Source organism: Molothrus ater, chromosome 4 (assembly GCF_012460135.2).
Source record: "Molothrus ater isolate BHLD 08-10-18 breed brown headed cowbird chromosome 4, BPBGC_Mater_1.1, whole genome shotgun sequence".
NCBI lineage: Eukaryota > Metazoa > Chordata > Aves > Passeriformes > Icteridae > Molothrus > Molothrus ater.
Genome location: NC_050481.2, coordinates 71,858,503 through 71,880,084, shown reverse-complemented (window position 1 = coordinate 71,880,084; position 21,582 = coordinate 71,858,503). Strand labels below are relative to the sequence as shown.

Genomic DNA, 21,582 nt, shown 5'->3' with positions numbered 1-21,582 from the left:
CCTTGAACTTATCAGGTCTACCCACAGGAAAGATGTAACCCCATTTAACAAAAATGATACCCCTCCAAACTGGTGCAATTACACCAGTCCTACACTTTCTTCATCCTCGCTCCATCCCAAAGTGCTGCCCCAGGGAGTGTTCCTTGTCTGTGGAGACTGAATATGGGCTGGAATCCCCTCAGGCCTTCAAGGGGGTCCCTGCAGCCTTAGCCAGCTTACTTTGCATAATTTTACTTCAAACATAACTTTACTTCAAAATTGGAAACAAAAAGGGGAATTGGCACGCCAAAAGAGATGATATACTGAATTTGATGAAGATTGCAACAGACAAGTTTACAACTGGAACAAAGGAAACAGTCGTGGTCTCACACTACTTCACCTTTGGGTGGTCACTCGGGGGACAGCAGGGAACAGAGCTGCCCCTGAGGCTGGGCACTGCCCTGGAGAGGAGGCTGGGCACTGCCCTGGAGAACTCATCCCAGAGTGGATGTGCTCAGGGGAGCAGGCTGGGCACTGCCCTGGAGAGCCCATCCCAGCCTGTGGATGTGCTCAGGGGAGCAGGCTGGGCACTGCCCTGGAGAGCTGATCCCAGCCTGTGGATGTGATCAGGGGAGCAGGCTGGGCACTGCCCTGGAGAACCCATCCCAGTGTGGATGTGCTCAGGGGAGCAGGCTGGGCACTGCCCTGGAGAGCTGATCCCAGCCTGTGGATGTGATCAGGGGAGCAGGCTGGGCACTGCCCTGCCAGGATTTGGGAATTCTGGGCTGTGCCAGGAGGGTTTGGGGTGCCTGATCCCACAGGGGCCCTGCAGAGGGGTCAGACCCCCCAGACCTCACTCTGGGGGCATTTTCTGGCTCTGCTGGACAGACGAGGCAGGCCAGGGCAGGGCAGCTGTGAGCAGCCATTCCTGGGAATACTGAGTGGAAATTCAGTATGGATTCTGCACTCCTGGGTCCCTCCAGGGCACAGCAGCCTCTGCTGGGTGGGGGCATGCAGAGGATCTCCTGCAGCACTCCTGGAGCACCTCTGCCATATTTCCAGTCCAGCCATGAGGCACCCAGGCAGTGTCAGCCTGGCACTGGTGCTGTGACAGAGCCAGCGTGGCCCAGCCAGGCTCTGACACCACCAGGCCCAGCGCTGTCCCTTTGTGGAGCATCTCCCACAAGTGTGCTGAGGGAGTGGCACAAACTGGAGTTGGCTCTTCACCCTTCACTGGGGGTAACTGGGGCAGGAGGGGAAGGGGCATCCCACAGGCTCTGGTCAGGAACGTGCTGGGGGAGCCTCAGGGAGTCTCAGTGTCCCCAGTGTCACCCACCAGCCCAACATCAGCCAGAGGACACCACCCTCAGGGGAGAGAGGAGGAGGAGGAGTGTGGGCAGAGGAGCAGCAGCAGGATGAAGTCACGAGGAGATGGTTTCCAGCTCTCAGATGTCCAGGGGTCACTTAAAGCTCTGGCAGGAGGAGTGCCCGGGAGGTGGCACTTGGTCACAGCGACAGGAACCCAGGGAGGCGCCTGCCTGGAGGGGAGGGCTCTGCTCCTCCCCATAGGGTGCTGGCAGCCCACCACCCTACAGCTCCCTGGAGCCGAGCTGGGCTAAGCTGGGGCTGGGAAGGAGCAGCCAACCCTTCCTGCTAACTCTGGGAACAGAAGCCACTGGAGGCCTTGGGTGAGAGGAGGGAGTGCGGGGGTGTTGGTAGCGTGGTGGGTACTGGGGCACAGCTCTGCTGGGTGCTGCTGCCCTGGGCAGGCTCAGGGGGCCTGGCCTCCCCCCAGAGGGATCTGCAGCAGCGTGGGGGACTGCTCCATGATGCGCACCAGCAGCTGGTCAATGTAGTTCTCCAGCTCGTGGATGTGCTCCTCCTTCTTGCTCAGCTCGCTCTCCTTCTGCAGCAGCAGCTGGATCAGCTCGTCGTGGGTCAGGTGGTAATACTTGGCTGACTGGTCCAGCTGGCCAGGGTCCTGCTGGGAAGCAAGAGGGACATTCAGGGACTGGCATTAAAACCTCTGCTCCTGGTAATGTCTGCAGGATGCAGTAACAGACAGAGCACTCCGACTTTCCATGTCTGTCTTTCCAAACTGGAAAGGCAGGGGACCCACAGAGACCTTGTGTGCTCATAAAGCACCAGCTGAACTCCCTGCAGCACCCACAGGGTGCAGAGACCTGCGGGGTTGTGCTTGTCCTTCAATCAGGTGAACCCAGCAGCATTTTCCATGTGACACTGGGGAGGCAAACGGAGTGGGAGTGGATAAAGGGATGCAGGGGTCACTCTCAGAACACCCTCTGTGTCCTCAGAGGTGCCACGGGTGCTTTGCTGCTCCAGCACAGCAGTGTTTGGAGTATATCCAGGTCAGAAAAGCTCCAGGAAGGACCTTCCCCCTGCCAGGATTAGGAACCTTTCAGGGGATCAGGCAGGCAGCCACTAAACCTTCCACCTTCCACACCTTGTGGAGACCAGGTTGGACACTGGGGCTTGGAGCAGCCTGGGACAATGGGAGGTGTCCCTGCCCATGGCAGGGGTGGCACTGGATGGGATTTAAAGTCCCTCCCAACCCATTCCATGTTTCTACAAGCAGAGATTCACTCACACACTGCAGAACACCACCCCCAAAGCAAAGCAGGTGATGGGAGAACAATGGGGCGAGGAGGTGCAGAGCCCATGGGAGATGGGGGGCAGAGCAGCCCAAGGGCTGGACCCTCACCCATGCCCTGGCAGGCCCTGGAGCAGCACCCCTGGAGCAGGGGTGGCACAGCCTCCTACCTTTACCTTGGGGTCGCTTTTGTCCTGCTGGGAGGCCGGGGCCAGGGGCTGCACGCTGCTCGTGGTCACTGTCTTCAGCCTCTCCGGGCCATTGCTCAGGCTGGCCCTGTGCTGCTGCTTCCTCTCGCTGGAGCCCTCCTGCACAGCACTCAGGGGCTTCACGGGGTGGGGGCTGTGGGCAACAAGGGGGGACAATCAGCACCCCAGTGCTCCCTGTCCCCGGGGCTGTACAGGGATGGCACCACCCAGGAGCCTGAGGAACAGCTGAATCCCCCTGTCTGTGGCACCCAGAGCTCTCCTGATCCAAGGAGAGCCAGCAGGGCAGGGCAGAGCCCCTGGAGCTGCTCCCACCCACACAGGAGACAAGGAGCCCCAGCACGTGTGTTTGGCTGAGATCCTGGAGCCCACACCTGCACTGCCCATCCTCACTGGGAATGCTGTGGGTCACAACTCCCGGCTGCCAGGGGCTGAAATGCAGCTCCAGTGTGATCAGAGCCTGCTGCACCCACTGCCCAGAGCAGCTTTTTGCTGCCCAGGGACCCCCAGATTACTCTGGGGTCACCACTGATGCTCCAGCCCAAGAGCTGAATGGCACCTGCCTGAAAGAGACCACAGAATTGTCGTTCTCCATGAGGCCAAAAGGAGGGTGAGGAGCCAGTTAAGGGGGAACTCAATTTTCATTTATTTTGGCCTCACTTTTCACCCAAAAGGTTCTTTCTGGGCTTGAACAAAGTCCAGTTCCTTCTCAGCATGATGGAAAGAGAAGTGACCTGATGCTCCCTCCCTGCAAGGAGCAGGCACAGCTGTGCACCATCCTTGGGATGGAAACATCCAAATATCTGTCCATTGGGATGGAAACATCCAAAAGTCCATCCATTGGGATGGAAACATCCACCCATTGGGATGGAAACATCCAAATATCCATCCACTGGGATGGAAACATCCAAATATCCATCCATTGGGATGGAAACATCCAAATATCCATCCATTGGGATGGAAACATCCAAATATCCATCCTTGAGATAGAAACATCCACATATCCATCCATTGGGATGGAAACATCCAAATATCCATCCACTGGGATGGAAACATCCAAATATCCATCCATTGGGATGGAAACATCCAAACTTCCATCCACTGGGATGGAAACATCCAAATATCCATCCTTGAGATAGAAACATCCACATATCCATCCATTGGGATGGAAACATCCACATATCCATCCACTGGGATGGAAACATCCAAATATCCATCCATTGGGATGGAAACACCCAAACCTACATCCACGGGGATGGAAACACCCAAACATCCATGCTTGAGATAGAAACATCCAAAGATCTAAATATCCATCCACTGGGATGGAAACATCCAAATATCCATCCATTGGGATGGAAACATCCAAACATCCATCCTTGAGATGGAAACGTCGAAAGATCTAAATATCCATCCACTGGGATGGAAACATCCAAACATCCATCCACTAGGAAGGAAATATCCAAAAGTCCATCCATGGGGATAGAAACACCCAAACTTCCCTCCATTGGGATGGAAACACCCAAACCTCCACCTGGGACCTCTGCAAAGCCTCTCACAGCCCCACCAGCTGTGTGTCCCAGTGGTGCCTCAGCCATGGTGATGGGATCAGGACATACCAAGGATGTGGAAATCCTCTTCAATCCTCTTCAACCATGATGATGCCTCCTGCTGTCCCTATGCTGGGAGGGAACAGCACTGGCAGCCACCAACCTGCTCCAACAAGCCCAAGGATCAGCTCCTCCCAAGGGACAGCACAGGGGCAGCTCTGATCTCTTCCCTCTGGTGCCCAGGGACAGCACCAGGGAATGCTGGAGCAGGGCCAGGGCAGCTCAGGCTGGAGGTCAGGAAAGGTTCATCCCCAGAGGGTGCTGGCACTGCCCAGGCTGCCCAGGGAATGGGCACGGCCCCGGGGCTGCCAGAGCTCCAGGAGAGTTGGGACAGAGCTCCAGGGATGCCCAGGTGGGATTTTGGGGTGCCTGAGCAGGGCCAGGGTTGGATGGATGACTCTGGTGGGTCTCTCGCAGCTCAGGACACTCTGTGATTCTCTGCTCCCCTGGCAGAGCTGTCCAAGCACAAGGACAGAGCCCAGCAGTCCTGGGCAGCTGGAAAGGATGGAGAGGGATCCCACAGCCCTGAGGGGGAGCCACTGACAGTGCCAGGGGCTGCAGGAGCTGCTGTTCTGCACACGGGGCTCCAGCACTGCCCACTGGGACCAGACCCTGAGCAGGAGCTACAAGCACCAGCACACTGCAGGACAGGGGTGAGGAGAGGGCTGGGGGAGCCACCAAAATGGCCTGTCACTGTCACCCTCGTGCATCCCCACAGCCTGCACAGAGGCCACATCCAGAGCGTGGCTGGGAACCTCCCTGGGACTGAGCTGCCCTGGGAAGCCAGAGGGAATGCTGGGATGTGTTTGGAACAGGGAGATATTCCCACCCAGGGCTGGTGACAGGCAGCTGCCAGCCCCATGGCCAGTGGGAATAGTCACTGCTGCAGGGCTGGAAAGGGGGCTTTTGAAAAGAGTTCTTTATCCTACTGCTTCCCACTGAGGGTGGTGCATGCAGGGCTCTGCCTGCTCCGTGTGACCCTGTGATGATCCAAGAGCTGGAGACATTCCTCGAGCTGGGTTTGTCCTGGCATGGTGGCACCAGGTCCTCCAGGGGAGCTTCACACCTCACACCAGGTCTGAAGGTCTGGTGGACCTGCCAAGAAGCTGGACCAGTTTGCTCTCCTGGTCCATGAACATCAACTGGAGCGTGGAATCAGCTGCTCACCGGCTCCTAATCCAGAACTGCATCCCAAGTGGATCTGAGTTATGATGGAGCTTAAGGCCAAGGTGAAACATCTCAGGGTGACACTGGCCGAGCCCTGTCCCCCTCTCTGAGCCAGCCTTGCCCTGTCCCAGCTTTCACTGGCACTCCCAAGGTCACTGCAGAGCACAGGGAAAAACCGGGGGCATTTTCCTCAGCAGCTCCCCAAGGGAGCCTTCAAATGCTCATCAAAATGCTCCTCACTCACAGAGAAGGAATCCAAGGGAATCCGTCTCCCATGGAGGAGAATCCCTCTCCCAGCTGCTGTGCCTGGAGCACCACACAGCACCCAAGGGCCAGCTCTCCATGGAGCAAGGATCCAGAGGAGGAGGGGGAATGGCTGGGCTCAGGATCAGCTCTCCAGGTCTGCCCTGCGTGGGCCAAGCCACACTCCCAGCTCCAGGGGCTCCATGAAGATCACCAAGATGGGGTGACCTAAGGTGACACCTCATTTTCAGAGCACAGTGATTCTCTGCACTCATGACATGAGGGAGGCACAGCCTGTGCCACCACCTCGGCACCTGTGACACCCCCAGTCCTGTCACCTGCACGTGCCACAGGATGCCAAGGCAGCCCCACATCCAAGGCAGCAGGAGCTGCACAGCTGCTGGGTTCCAATGGAGCAGCAGGAGCTGCAGAGATGCTGGATCCCAAGGAGAGGCCAGGAGCTGCAGAGCTGCCAGGCTCCTCCAGGCAGTGGAGCTCCCAGGGTGTCCTTGGTGTCCCTCCTGTCCCTGGGATGTGACACATCCCCAGCAATGAAGGCACCATCGTGCCCCATCCCCAGGAGCAGCAAAAGGCCCTCCACACACCTGGGAGCTGTAGCTGATGCTCCCCTGCCCTGGCAGCCACACAAGATGACCAGAGGGGAAGGGCCACGGGACCCCACTCCCCATTTCCAGCTCTCTTGAGGAGGCACTGAAGCCCCTCACCCCAAACTCTCACCATCCCACACCAGGTACCCTCTCCCCTTCACCTGCAGACCCTTTTGCTCCAGCCAGGGCTTAATGCCCATTCCAAGTCTGAAGTATTTCCTTTTTCCTACCATCTTTTCCTCATCTGTGTGCCTCTGGTGATTCCAACAGAAGATGATCCTGGGAAGGGAAGCATGGCCATGGGGATTGGGGAAAGATCCCTTCCAGCCTTCCTCCCTCACCTGGGACAGTTGTCACATGTCCCCAGTGCTATAAAGCAGTTCAGAGCCTCAGAGCCTTCCCCAGAGGCCTCAGGAGCTCTTCAGAGGTTCCTCAGTCACAGCAAGGATCCAAAAGGTGCTGGAGGAACCTGAGCAGGGACGTTCAGGAGCTCCTGGCCACGTGTCACTACAGAAGCCAGCCCTGATATCCAGGAGATGCAGCTCTTGGATCCCAGCCCATTCCATCCCAGGAGCCAGCCAGGCCTGGATGGATGCACAGGCAAGGCTGGGGATGGCCACACCACCACAGAGACTGCTGTGCTTCCCTCACTGCCTCAGTGATCCCTTTGGGACCACAGGACACTTCTCTTTCCATGAAACATAACAAAATCCATGTTTCTGGGCAGCAGCCCTGCAAATTTTGAAGAAGGCTATCTGCTGGTGGATGAATAATCCAATTAAAAATGATTGGAGGATCTGGCTTAAATAAGAAGAAAAAATATCATCTGACAGACCCAGCCAGACGCTGTCTTGGCTCCCGAGATCACTTTGCACCTCATGCTCAACCCTGGTGGAAGGACTGGAGCTCAGTGAGTTCTGCTGGCCCCATCCTCCCTCCTTTCCTCTCCCCAGGACAACCAATCTTGCTCTTGGGACAGGTGGGATTTTACCATTTTGGTGCCCCCAGAAAGCTTCATCTGCCTCATGATCAGTGAGGCTGATCAATAAATCCCTGCTAGGGCTCAGTAAATCCCCTGGGCAGGCAGAGCCCAGGCAGAGCAGGGGAAGGAGAACCAGGAAAATGAGATGAACTGAAGGACACAGAGCAAGACTCCATGCCCTGAACTCACCAGCTTTGCTCTGTGGTATTTGTACAGACCCAGGATTGACCTGGGAGGAGGAACAGCCCCTTCCTTCCACCCTTCCCATTCCCATCAGCCTCAAGGCTAAATCCCAGGTGCTTCATCACCAATGGGCAACTCTGCAGGAGGGAGGGCAGAGGGGCATTTCACCCTGGTGAAAAAAACTCTTTTTTTGGCTATGGACAGAAGGTTTTCAGTACCTAGTGGGCACTGGAGAGGAAAGCAGCCAAAGCTGGATGGATGCTGAGGGCAGGGGCAGCAGCTGTGCACATGCCATGAGGGAGCTCAGGAGAGCACAAACAGCCACAAGCTCTCCTGGCAGGCACGGGAAAGGCATTTCTTCTGCAAGCACGGGAGGGGGGGATGATGGAGCAAAAATCAGCACTGGGTGCAATGTGGGTGCAGCTCTGAATTTCCAGCTGGGGCGCATGGAACCCTTTGCTCTGGCCACACCACACACCCGTGGCCACTCTCCCCAGCATCCCAGAGAGACAAGGCTGCCAGCAGCTCGGGCTGGGCTCTCTGGGACCCGAGGGAGGGAACAGGAGCTGCAGCAGGCGTCGAGCAGCCTCCTTGGAGCCAGCCCAGCTGGGCTCAGCCCTGCCAGCAGCAGAGGGGGCCAGCAGCACAAAGGGCCAGGGCTCACCTCTCCCACACACACACACGCCCTTCGCCTTCCCCGCAGTGCTCACCTGGTCGTCTGCTGGCCAAGGGGCTTCTCAGCCGGCCGTGTCTCCCTGGGCAGAACCAGGAGCGCCGAAGCTTCCCCGGGCTGCGGGCACGGGCAGGGCCGGGCGGCGGCGCGGCGGGCAGGGACCCCCGCGGGGGCCCGGGGGCGGCCACACGGCTCGGGGTTAGTGGCAGCCACGGGGAAAGGGGTGGAGAAGGCCAGGGGCTGGCTGACATGCAGGGGGGTAGCGTTAGTGGGCTGCAAGCCGTGCCCGGGGGCTTCCTCCTGCGGGCTGCGGAAGCTGAAGTCGCCCTGCTCAAGCTTTTCGGGCAGCACAGCCTGGACAGGGACAGGGGCTGGGGTTCTCTCCACGAAGGGGTTGCTCGGGGAATCGGGGCTCAGCACCAGGGTGAAGGGGTTTCTCGGGGCTGAAGCTCCCTGCGTGTGCCTCTCTATCCTATCTGGCTTCCAGAAATCGGCTTTCTTGAAGTCTATCCTGCTCTCTGCCCAGCGCCCCTCAGGCTCCTCGCTGGCGGGGGTCCTGCCCTGCTCTGTCTCCTGGGGAGGGGCACGGGGCTCGGGCTGCTCTCCTGCTCGCCCCTCGCCATCCTGGCACGCCAGCTCCAGCTGGCACGGCCTCTGCCTGTGCTCTGACCTTGGGGGCTGCGGGTGTGGGTGCCCAGCTGCCTCCTGCTCTTCCAGAGCTGTCCAGCTGGTCGGCTGGCCCAGGTCTAGCTTGGAAGGTGGGTTCAGTCCTGAAATACTGAGCTCCTCAGGGAACAGCTCCTGCTTGGAGGCCATTTCCCACTTGGCACTGTCTGTGGCCCCGTGAGGGGATAAACGGGGCTGGCTCCAGCTCTCCTCAGCACCCGACCGGTCCAGTCCATCCAGGGAGAAGTTGGATGTGCAAGTCTCAAACTGCTCGGCCACCTCTGTCTCGTTCATCTCTGATGGGTGTTTGTCCACAGAGGTGTCCCCTGCCCCCAGCTGGCCGGCTCCTGTCTCCAAGCCAGCTGCTGAGTCCACAGCAGCAGCTCTGGCACCCTCAGACGCTGCGAGCTCCCCCCCGGCTTCAGCGGCGGCCGCTCCGGCTGCGGGCAGGCTGGGAGGCGCCGGCACGGAGGGCTCGCTGCTCACACGGCTCCTCGGCAACTCCATCTCTGCTCCTGGGCGCTCTGACTCTTCCCATGGCTCCTGCTTGCCTCGCTGGGCGCCACCAAGCTCCTCGTCCTCGCCGTCCCCCACGGGGCCCGCGGCCGCGAACCGCCGGGGGGGTTTGGGGGGCGGCCCGGCCGGGCCGGGCGGCGGCTCCGGGCGGCCCTGGGGCGCTGCCCACGGCGCCAGCACCACGCGCCTCTCGCGGATGTCGGAGCTGAAGTGCAGCAGGCCCTCGCTGGCCTCCAGCCGCATGCTGGCCTGCAGCCGGAACACCGAGCTGCGGATGTCCAAGGCGCCCTCCCGGCCGCCGCCGGGCTCCGCGCCCGCCTCGGGGAACCTCAGCCCCGCCGCGTCCCCCGGCACCCGCGGGGGCACGGCCGCCACCACGGTGCTGCCGGGCGGGGCCTCGGGGGCCGGCTCGGGGGGGAAGGAGCTCCTGGGTAGCACACAGGTGGTGGTGGTGGCACGGGACGAGCTCTGGGCCTCAAAGGTGCCCTCGCCCAGGAAGGGCGGGCGCGGGCCGAAGGGGCCCTGAGGAGCCGCCGTGTGCTCCCCGGCGCTCTCGGAGGGCTCGGCGGCGCTCTCCGTGGCTATGGTCATCCAGCCGTTCGTCCCCGTGCTGCAGGGCTCCTCCTCACCGCTGTCCCCCTCCTCCCTAGCGCTATTTTCAGTGCTCAGTGCCGGTGATGCCTCTTTGTCCCCGGGGTTGCCCGAGGCAAAGGCGGCTGTCCAGACCATGGGCGTGCTGCTTTTCCTCCTCCTGGCCATGGAGCCCGCGGACACGGGGCTCAGCACGTCCTCGATCACCGTGGCCTCCTGGGTGGTGCTCACCAGGTTGGCCCCCACGTCTAAAGCGGAGAAATTTGTCCAAGAGCGGAGAGCCGCAGGGATTTCAGCCGCCTTTTCGAACACTTGGGAGCCCTTCTGGCAGGGCGGCCCCGCTGAGCTCTCGGTCGGGCTGGCTCTGGGGTCATCGATGAAAGCCATGCCCTCTGCTGCCACCGAGGCAAAGAAGTTCTCCTTGTTCCGCTCTGGTTTGAGCCTGCTGGTGGCAAAGGCATCGAAGGTATCGTCCCACTCCGAGGGCAGCGGGGGGACGGCGGGCTCGGTGTCGGTGTCGGCAGGAGGGAGCTCTCCCGGCGCTGGGGGACTGGTTTCTGGCACGGGGACACCAACGCTCGGGGCTGGAGACTCCCTCTGGGGCTCTGTGTGCCTTGGGGAGCCAGAGGGACTGCAATCCTCAGAGGAATAAAAGCTCCCAGCGACCTCGGGTGCAGCACGCGGCCCAGGCGGGAAACTAGAGAGAAAGTGAGTAGGTGAAGGAGAATTTAGTACCTGGTCAGCGAGGAGCTCCTCAAAGAAGGGATTGCTCTGCAGGGAGTTGAGGAATGGGTTGGTGGGGGCCAAGCATCCGGCCTGTCTGTCTCCAGGAGCGGGAGGGAGGTTAGAGCTCGGCATGCTAGCGGCAAGGGCAGCGGGGCACGGGGCAGGGGAGCAGGGAGCACAATGAGAAGGAGCATCTGAGCTGGTTTCTACCTGAGGAGACACTTCCAGGCTGTGGAGGGAAGACAGAACAGTCCTCCTGGTTAATGCTGTGACAGGGCTGGAAGCACACACCACACACACCACAGACGCTCCAAGCAGCGCAATGACCGATCCATGCCTGGCTCTTGTTAGGCACAGCAATGATTATGGAGTCACGGCGTGGAAGGGGCATGCACGACACCCAGGGAGGGGCAGCCCTGCTCCCAGGACACTCCTCCACATTCCCCTTCTGCCCAGGAGCCAGAGAGGTTTCCCCACCTCCTGCAGCCCAAGGTGAGTTTGTCCCGGTGCAGGTGGAGCACCAGGAGCAGCCCGGGCTCTTGGATCAGGGATCAGGGTCACCTGAACCAGTGCAGGCACACAGAGGAGCCTTTCCCAGCTCACCCCAGTGCCTCCTCACTGGTTTCCAGCATGACCAGGATGGGAGCACACACAGAGCTCACTCTTGCACGGGAGGGAGGGACAGGGCTGAGGAACCAGAGCCCAGCAGGAGGGAGCACATGGCCAGGACAGGGCCCTGTGGAGCACATGGCCAGGACAGGGCCCTGTCCCCACTCTGGACTCTGCCCCACCTCCCACATGTCCCTTGTCACATCACTTCTGCCCAAGATGCCTGAAACCCCAGGGGGATCCCAAGGTGGAAAGGGTTCAGCACACCTGGAATTCAGAGTCTCACCCCAAGTGAGGCTGACAGCACCCTGCTGCCTGCTCAAGCAGGACTGAGGGACCTTTCTGTGGGATTTCATTGATCTTCCTCTGGGAACCACTGCAGCAATGTGGAGTCACCACCCCGAGGAGGCTCACCAGGCTCAGAGGTTTTCACATCACAAAGGGGGGTGTGGCGTGGACATCCCACATCCACCTGCTGCTCTGACTGCCACACTCCCTCCTCTGGGCCCATCCCCTTGCCTCACCCTTGGGAGCAGCAATCCCATCCCCAGGACAGGGCACCTGGCCCTGCTCCATAGCAGATCCCATGGGATTGATGCCTCCTGCACCAGAGAGCTCCAGAGAGTTCCCCTCTTGGCTGGGGAGGAACATGGGCACGGATCAGCCAGGTCTGGGCACACCAAGGTTTAAGAGGAAGGAATAAATGAATTACTTTGTCAAGGTGCCCAGGGCATGTCCAGCCCTGGGGCTCCATCCTGGGATCTCCCTGCCCAGCTGCTGGGAGGGATTGCAGGTGGCACTGCAGGATCACCAAGTTGCTTGGACGACTGTTTCCATGTTATTGTGCATCCACCAAGCGCCTCAGACACATTTTAAAGCACAAAATGCCACCTTGAGGCAAGAGCTGACACTGGTGATGGTGCAGCTGGTCGGTCCCACAGCAGGGAGGGCATTGGGCGGGCACCACCTCGGCCCAGGAGTGATGCCCCCGCCATGGGCACCCCTTGCTCCCACTCCTGGCAGCTGCACAGCCCCTTCCCACATCCTGCTCTCAGCAGCTCCTTGGAAAGGTGCCCATTGAAGCCATCCATGCCACCAAAGTCACCCATGCCACTCTAGGGGCAGGGAACACTCCTGGCTCTGCTCCAGCAGCCATAGGACACCACTGAAGGGACCTGGCAACCCAGGGACAAAGAAAAGCCTGGACCCCTTCATCCTGGCTCCAAGCTCAGCTCCTTTGGGGCACAGACAGCTCGTGGGTGCCCTCTCCTGCTGTCACAAAGCAGCCATGGTGGCCGTGCCCAGCCTGGTCCCCAGGCAGCCCCACCCTGCTCCGTGTCCTCTTCTGCTTGGCCCAGGGAGGAGCAGCCAGGAGCAAACCCCACAGCTGCAGCCCAGCTCCTCCCAGGGGTTTTGAGCCCTGCGTGAGCACACAAAGACTCCAGAAGTTTTGGGAGAAGCTGATGGACCCTGAGGCACAGAGCACCCCAGACTGGCAGCCGCTCTCTGCGGGGACAGAAACCTCTCCTGGCATTCCCAGCCTGGAGATCAGCAGAGGCCTGGGCCTTTTTCCCCAGTCCCCCTCAAATCTGAGCTCCCCAGAAGAGGAGAGCAGCTGCTCAGTACCTGACCACTCAGCTGGCTGAGTTCACAACATCCACAAACAGATTTAACCAGGGCAAACCATGGCGAATTTTCCTTCCCAGCTGGAAAGGGAAGGTGACAAGGGAAGGTGACAAGGGAAGGTGACAAGGTCCAACCACCAGGATCCCAGGGTGGCTGCAAGGGGCACACAGCCCTGCCTCACCTCTGCTTGTCCTGCTGGCACTGCTTCCATGTTTTGCTCCAGACTGAGACCCATCCTTTGTGCTGAGTAAGAGCAGCCAGGGCCTGATCCAGCTCTGCTGGGCTCCAGCTCTAAAAGGCTGCAGAGCATTAATCAACTGCACTGATTAACGAGCACTGGCTGCTAATGACTGTGCCAGCTGCCAGAAGCTGAGTGGGTGAAGTTCCCTCCTCAGGGGGGGCTGATGCCAGAGCAGCAATTCCAGGCACCTGGAATTGCACCAATCCCCACCTGCACAGGTGCAGGAACAGCTTCAAGGCCTCTTCACACCCCTGAGATGATCCTGTCTTCATTCCCCAGGTCACCATGGAATGGTTTGGGTGGGAAGGGGCCTTAAGGATCATCCCATTCCACCCCATCCATGGCAGGGACACCTCCCACTGTCCCAGGTGCTCCAGCCCCAGTGTCCAACGTGGCCTTGGGCACTGCCAGGGATCCAGGGGCAGCCCCAGCTGCTCTGGGAATTCCAGCCCAGCCAGGAATTCCTTGCCAAGATCCCAGCCCCATCTCCCCTTTCCCAGTGGGAGCCATTCCCTGGCTCCTGTCCCTCCATCCCTTGTAAAATCCTGATGGGGCTCAGGAGCTATCAGCTCAGGAGACATCAGCTGGACCTGCTGATATTGGCTAAATATGTAAAGACAGAACTTGAATCCATCTTTGCTGGATTATCATTTTCCTCCTTCAGCTCCACAGTGGAAATTTCCTTTCTGCTTCTCAACCCCATTCTGCTGGGACCCACTGGGGTTTGTTCAGGGGCTCTTGGCTGCAAGTTCCAGGCAGAAGAATCATGGAATGTTTAGGTTGGAAAAGCCCTCTAAGACCACCAAATCCAACCACCCCCAGCACTGCCAAGGCCACCACCGACCCCTGTCCCCAAGTGTCACATCCACAGGGCTTTTAAAGCCCTCCAGGGATGGAAACTCCACCCCTGCCCTGGGCAGCCGTGCCAGGGTTGCACAAACCTTTACAGGAAGAAATTTTCCCAAAATCCAGCCTGACCCTCCCCTGACCCCAGCCTGACCCCTCCCTGGCACAGCCTGAGGCTGTGTGAGAATCTGTGACTTTCCACTGGGATTTCAAATTGCAGCATCACTGTTCCACCCCATTCCTTGGGATGAACATCCTTGCCTGACCCCATTCCTTGGGATGGACACCCCTGCCTGACCCCATTCCTTGGGATGGACACCCCTGTTCCACACCATTCCTTGGGATGGACACCCCTGCCTGACCCCATTCCTTGGGATGGACACCCCTGCCTGACCCCATTCCTTGGGATGGACACCCCTGTTCCACCCCATTCCTTGGGATGGACACCCCTGTTCCACACCATTCCTTGGGATGGACACCCCTGCCTGACCCCATTCCTTGGGATGGACACCCCTGCCTGACCCCATTCCTTGGGATGGACACCCCTGTTCCACCCCATTCCTTGGGATGGACACCCCTGTTCCACCCCATTCCTTGGGATGGACACCCCTGTTCCACCCCATTCCTTGGGATGGACACCCCTGCCTGACCCCATTCCTTGCTCTGAGCCCAAAATCCCGTTTCCCACCCCCCTGAGGGAGATGCTGGAAGTGCTGGGTGAAAGCAGGAGTGGAGCACGGCAGATTCCTCTAGAGGGAAACCTACACTTGTCTGATGGAAGCAGCTCAGTGCAGCACTGAAACGCTGACTCACCCTCCTCCTCCTCCTCCTGCTGCTGCTGCTCCTCCTTCCCCTCCCGTTCCCAGCACATATCTCCGCCAGCCAAAATAAATCTCGGGTACCTCCCTGCCCTCATTTATTTGTTTGGCAGCACTTCACAGACGCCTTTGAGCCTCGCAGCAATAAAAAAAAAAAAAAAGGAAATAAAATATTGCTGAGCAACCCCCTGATGGAAAAAGTCTATTGGAAACAGCTTGTTCAGTGCAGGGAGATTTCTCCCTCCGGATCCCAGCCTGGCTCTCGGGCTGAGCAGGGCTCTGCAGGGCCCAGCCTGGCTGCAGGAGGGTGGGGAGCTCTGCACCAGCAGGAGAATGGGAAGGGCATGGAGGGAGCCAGCCCTGCTGTGCTGAGGGCAGAGCTGTGCTGCAGCCCAAGGGAAATCCCTCCAGCAGGGCTGGACCCGGGGGTGCCACTCCCAAGCTGCTTTTGTCCCCGTTTTCCCACAGACAGGGCTCCCCTGGGTGGAAAAGCACAGGATGGGGGGGCTGGAGCATCCTGCAGCAGCTCCAGACCTGGCAGGGATCAGGAGCCTCCTCCCACCAGCAGGAGCAGGAATTGTGCTGGAAGGGATGGGAAGAGGTGAGAACAGCAGCCCAGGACATTTTTGTACAGGGTGGGAGCACCAGAGGGAAGGAGTCAGGGAATGTGTTTTAAATAGGAATTCCAGAGGTGGAAGGACTGGGTTTCTCAATAATAAATCACCTATAACAATCCATAAATGATCTGCAATAATTATCTGTGCAATAACCACTTTGCTCTTCCCTTGGGCCTCACCTGTCCATCATCCCCATTCAAATGGACAGATCTTCCTTTACAGACATTTGCCCTCAAAACCACGGGAATTTAAAAAATCTGGGCAGTAGGAATGCAGGGAGATGCCAACTTCAGCCCCCAATTCCCACTTTTAGGAGTGAGAGTGGGGCTGTGCTTTTCCTGGATGGGTCCCAAGCACATCAGGGCTGAGTCCAGCTCTGGGTCCAGCTCCCCATCCTGCCTCCTGTCCATCCCTGGGAAGGGCAGGCTCAGCAGCACGAAGAGCCATTTTCCATCTTCACACTGACCCCACTCCATCCCTGGGGCTGCTCCAAGGCAGGGGCAGAGCTGCACAACCCCTGTGCCACAGCTGTGACCTGATGGCTCCCATGGATTCATCCCTGTTAGCCACAGGGCCCTATTTTCACATCATGGCCTTCCTCTTCCTCAACCCCTGCAGCCTCCCAGGCTCTGCTCTGGGGGTGCTGCTGGCTTTGGAGGGGCTGCCACGAGCTCCATGCCAGCACTGCCAGCCTGGCCAAGGACTCTGCTCCATCCCAAGCCTTGCTCCCATTCCCAGCCCTTAGGAAAGGCAATTTTTAGGAGCACACGAGGAACAGGGAGGAACTGAGTCAATATTTGGCCTCACTGCTGGATCCAGGAGTATGGGCTCTGGGAAGGGGCTTGAACCTGAAAATGGAACTGGTGCCCCTGTTTTTATAGGACAGAGCACAATTTCCTCTTTCTCCTGCTTCCAGGCCTAAGATGCAGCCCCATTTTATCATCAGGATTCTCCACAGGAAGCAGGAGCTGCAGAGCTCTGATAACATTGGAGGAAACCCTGGAAACATGTAAAGGATTGTTCCAGCCCCAGGCTTTGCCTCAAATAAACCTGCTGAGCTTCTTCCTTACACACAGCCCTTAACCACTGACATTCAAAGCAACAACCCCCAACCAGGCTTTTATTCAGCCTCCAAAGAGCAAACACCATCTTCCTACTGCTCCATCCCCTCCAGGATCAAAGCCTGCAGCTCCAGGGATTAGCAAAGCCAGGGATGATGAGCAGAGCCTTTGGGACCTGCTTCCCAGAGAAGGATCAGGGAAAATGGGGCGTAAATAAGGGCTGAAGGCAGAAATGCCCTGTTCTGTCCCCAGGGAGAGCACAGGCAGGTTTGCAGAGGCAGCTCCCACACTGAGGGCTCAGCAAAACCCACCCAGCACACAACAAAATCCTCTTTATAAAGCTCCAGTTAAACCCAGCCCAAAGCAGCAGCTCCTTATTTTGGGAAGGGTGTGTTTGGCAGAGCAAGTGGGTAAAGATGAGCTGTGCCAGGCTGGGCTTTGCTGCAGGCAAACTCAAACCATCCTTCTAATTACAGACCTTTTAACTAATTACAGGCTGAGGCTTCTGGGCTTGCAAAGTGACTGGTTTTGATGCTTTCTCACCACCTTCAGCTCTGGGTTAAACTTGGCCTATCCAAGGTGAGCAAAAAGATGAGAGGGTGCTGCTGGCAGAAGTTTCCAGAGTCAGGAGAGCAGGAGGGGAAAAGTCCTTTCTGCAAATAAGACTTAAAACTGCTCAGTTCAGAGGCTGCTTCTCTCCAGAGCAAGGGTTAATTCAGCTCTAGGAGTGACAGTGCTACTGAACAGCCACAGATGGACATCAGAGAACCCCCAGAGACCAGAGAATCTGGAATGGTTTGGGCTGGAAGGGACCTCAAATCCCATCCAGTGCCACCCCTGCCATGGCAGGGACACCTCCCACTGTCCCAGGCTGCTCCAAGTGTCCAGCCTGGCCTTGGGCACTGCCAGGGATCCAGGGGCAGCCACAGCTGCTCTGGGAATTCCAGCCCAGCCCCTGCCCACCCTCCCAGCCAGGAATTCCTTGCTAAGATCCCTTCTGACCCTGCCCTCTGGCACTTTGAAGCCACCAAGACCTAAAAGCTCTTCCACAGCTTTGACCTGAACCAGCAGCCTGGGCCATGAGGTCGTTCAGTGTAAGGAAGCAAAATGAAATCAGAGAAGTCAGCTGTGTATAATTAAAATGAGTAATGATGTCCTAATGAATGGCCAGGCAAACTGAAGCACTGGGAAGAGCAGGGCAGAGACAAACCCTGTCCCTGTGAGGATGGACAGGGCCTTTCTGCAGCCAGTCAGCCACCAAATGATCCCTGCAATGCTCCCCAAAGGTTCTCAGCTATCCCAATCCCTGGTTCTCAGCTCAGCCCAATCCCTGGACACTGGGAGGGAGAATCCCTTCCCAGCCAGGCAGCTCCAGCATTTCCCCCTGCTCCAGGAGCCACTCCTCCCAGCTCCCACTCTCAATCCCCCCTGCTCCAGTTCAAGCTCACTATTTCCCATTCTCAATTGCAAACTGCACCTAAAGCCCACTCCTATGTTCCTAAACACCCAAAAGGCGTTCTGTGAATCCCTTTCCTGTAGCTCGTGCTGCTTGGGATCCATTCCTGGTTTTGGGAGAGAAAACCCCAGCCAGAGGAGCTGCTGCCACTGCTCACCCAAGTCTCTCCTCAAGGACAGACAAAGTCCTCAGCAAGGCAGCTCTGAGCAAAGCTCAGCTCTGGCTGAGCCTGAGATTAAACTGTGAGCACTGGAGTGGATTTAAACAAAGCCATGGAGTGGAAGTCTCTGGGAAAGGAGCAGGGCTGGGGATGAGTGCAGGGAGCTGTCAGGAAGCAGCAGTGTTTAGGGGCTCTCCTGGTGATTATCCACTGGGTTGGATGGATAAGGAGCTGAACTCCAGCTGGATCTGACATCCCTGCCTCAAAATCAGAGCATCATGGCCCTGCCTGCCTCCTTCCCAGCACTGCCAAGAGGGGAAAACCTGCTGGCTTCTCATCTATTTTCCAAAGGAAAAGGGGAAAACCTGCTGGCTTCTCATCCATTTTCCAAAGGAAAAGGGGAAAACCTGCTGGCTTCTCATCCATTTCCCACAGAAAAGGGGAAACCCTGCTGGCTTCTCATCCATTTTCCAAAGGAAAAGGGGAAAACCTGCTGGCTTCTCATCCATTTTCCAAAGGAAAAGGGGAAAACCTGCTGGCTTCTCATCCATTTTCCAAAGAAAAAGGGGAAAACCTGCTGGCTTCTCACCCATTTTCCAAAGGAAAAGGCCCCAAAGAGAGATGCTGAGGGCTGCTCCATCCCATCCCATCCCATCCCATCCCATCCCATCCCATCCCATCCCATCCCATCCCATCCCATCCCATCCCATCCCATCCCATCGATGCTTCCCTGGCTGCCTCAGGCACTTGTGGAGGCACTGCCTGGATACAGCAGGATTTTTAAGCCTTGATTTTTTATTCTAGGCCTTAATCAGCAGGTTTCTTACCCCAAAATTAGAAAAAAAAAATTAAAAGAACAGTCTTGAGTGGGAATGCTCTGTCCTTCCTCAAGGACAGGGTGCAGAGACCAGAGTCCTTCAGGCTCATGCACAAACCCTGCCCTGGCATGTGACACCAAAGCACTGCCAGGGCTTGGAGTCTCCTGGGAATCCCAGAATCACAGCATGGTGAGGGTTGGAAGGGGCTTTAAAGCCCATCCCATTCCACCCCTGCCATGGACAGGGACCTTCCACCACCCCAGGGTGCTCCAAGCCCCATCCTTGGGCACTGCCAGGGACGGGGAATGCCAGGGGTGCAGCACAGCAGCCCCCAGACCTCACACTTGTCTCTCCTCCTGCCTGCTCCTTGCCAGTGCTAGACTTTGTGGGACTGAGCTCCAGTGGGATGGGATATTCCTGATGTTCCTGCCCCAGGGAGCAGCTCCTGCCTGTCCCAGTGTCCCCAGCTCAGCCTGTGCAGCCCCAAGGCCACCACGAGCACGACACCTTCCTGTGGAAAGGAGGAATTTTGGGGCTGGTGCTGGAGCCAGGCTGAGGGATGTGCTCATCCCCTCACAAGTTTAACCCCGGTGGGAGCCAGGTTATGTGGAATAAACCAGGAGTGCCCTCTTCATTAAAGGAGGCTCAGACTGAACCAAAATCCTTCTGCTTAATAAATGAGGGTAAAGTCAGCCCAGATTAGAAAATCCCTCTAACAAACAAGCCTGCAGACTGAAGCAGCTCTGCCCTGAGTGCTGGTTGTTTTCTCTGGCTGAGTTTAACCCCATTTCCTGCCTCTCACTGACACCACCCTCGACCTCTGGACTGCCAGCTCAGCTCCAGGGGGGACATGGGTGATGAATTCCTCACAAGAACAGCACAAACACCACAAACCCTGAGGATTTGGAGGGATGAATCACCACACAAAGCAAGAACAGTTAGAGATTCATTACTGGGAGAAGGGGAGGCTGGGTGGGATGGGAAGAGGAAAGAGCAGGGTTGGGATTAGTTACTTTGGGAATATTCATGGTATCTCAAATACACAAAGTGCTGCGCCCTGACCAGACCCTCTGGGGGGTGTGGGGTTCATAACAGGAATGTGATTACAAATCCCAGTATCCCACATCCCAGCCTGACTCCCAGGGAAGCTTTTTTAGCTCATTAAAGGATAATGAATCTGTATTTTGAGGCCACAGAACCACTTGGTGTGACCACACTGAGCCTCACCTCTCCATGGAGGGGATCCCTCCCCTCCTTGAGAGCAAAACACATCCCACATCCAGCAGAGGTGGTTTCTGGCAGAAACCAGGAGAGGATCCAGGAAAATCCCCTTCCCTTTGAGACATTTAAGAGCAAGGAAGCATTTCCCCTGCTCTGCCCTTGCCTGAGCACTCCCAGGAGCACCCAGGAGCCGCTGGAGACAGGAATTTGGGGCAGGAATCACCAGCCTGGACCTCCACACCCCTGGCACTGACCTGGGTTTCTGAGGGGACTCTTTGGGCTCCTTGGACCCAAACCAGCCGCTGCTCTTACTCCTCTCATCCCCCGCGGCCGAGGCGTGCACGGGGGTCCCTCTGTCCCCCTGGCCTTTGCCCCCGTGGTGGAAGAAGCCTCCCTTGGCTTTCTTGTCCTCCTTCCTGCTGTCCTCAGGCGCTCTGTCCTTGGCTGGCTCGGTGGGGAAGCCTAGAGGAGCTGCACCCTGGCTGGGTTTGCCCTCCAGGCGCGCGCTCTCCTCCATCCTGGCCCTGCCCAGGTGGTTGCTGAGGGTCACGGCCTTGGTGGACACCTTGAGCTCTTCCTGCAGGGCCAGGCTGGGAGGGGACGGGATGAACCTGGGCTCGTCCCTCTGCTGGGCCCTCTCCAGGCTGCCCAGCCCCCAGGGGGGCTCGGCGGGCAGGGGGGCGAAGCCCAGGGGCTCGTCCTGCCTGCGGGGCACGGGCAGGGGGGCAGAGGCGGGCGGGTTCCGGGGCACCGCTGCCTCCTCCCCGTACACGTGGCTGCCGTTGATGCACAGCGACGAGCGGGGGCTCTGCGGGGCTCCGGGCTCGGCGGGGCTGCGCTGGGCCGCATCGTCGCTGAACGCTCTCTTGTGGCTCAGCTTGGGCGAGGCCAGCAGCTCCTTCACTGCGGGAGCAAACACACGACAGAACGGACTGTGAGAAACGCCAACCGCTTGTTCTGAAAATGTTCAAAGTTTAACAGGAATAAAATGGTTATGAAAATGTTGAAAGTTGAATAGTAATAAAAATGTTTCAAGTTTAATAAGTTATAGAAAAGGTAATACAAATAATAGTAATAATAATGAAAAATTTACTAAAAATTATAAAAAACAAAAACAGTAATACAAATCATAGTAATAATAATAATAAAAAATTTTTACTAAAAATTGTAAAAAATAAAAACAGTAATACAAATCATAGTAATAATAATAATAAAAAATTGTTACTAAAAATTATAAAAAATAAAAACAGTAATACAAATCATAGTAATAATAATAAAAAATTTACTAAAAATGATAAAAAATAAAAACAGTAATACAAATCATAGTAATAATAATAAAAAAATTTACTAA

At 57.5% G+C, this 21,582-nt stretch overlaps 1 protein-coding gene across 4 annotated transcripts in view; it reads right to left on the bottom strand.

Annotated features, from left to right (window-relative positions):
• Window positions 1-228: 228 nt before the first annotated feature.
• RAB11FIP5 (RAB11 family interacting protein 5) overlaps window positions 229-21,582 on the bottom strand; it is a 42,973-nt gene continuing 21,619 nt past the window's right edge. The window contains exons 3-6 of one of the 4 annotated variants that reach the window (XM_054514561.1): window positions 20,486-21,134; window positions 8,297-10,729; window positions 2,761-2,932; window positions 229-1,963 (exon numbers count right to left, since the gene is read on the bottom strand). In XM_054514561.1, coding sequence (XP_054370536.1) covers window positions 1,751-1,963; window positions 2,761-2,932; window positions 8,297-10,729; window positions 20,486-21,134 — 3,467 coding nt within the window. In that variant the 3' untranslated portion in view covers window positions 229-1,750. The remainder of the gene's footprint in view (window positions 1,964-2,760; window positions 2,933-8,296; window positions 10,730-20,485; window positions 21,135-21,582) is intronic. The other 3 variants (XM_036382402.1, XM_036382403.1, XM_036382404.1) reach the window with 3 other exon arrangements.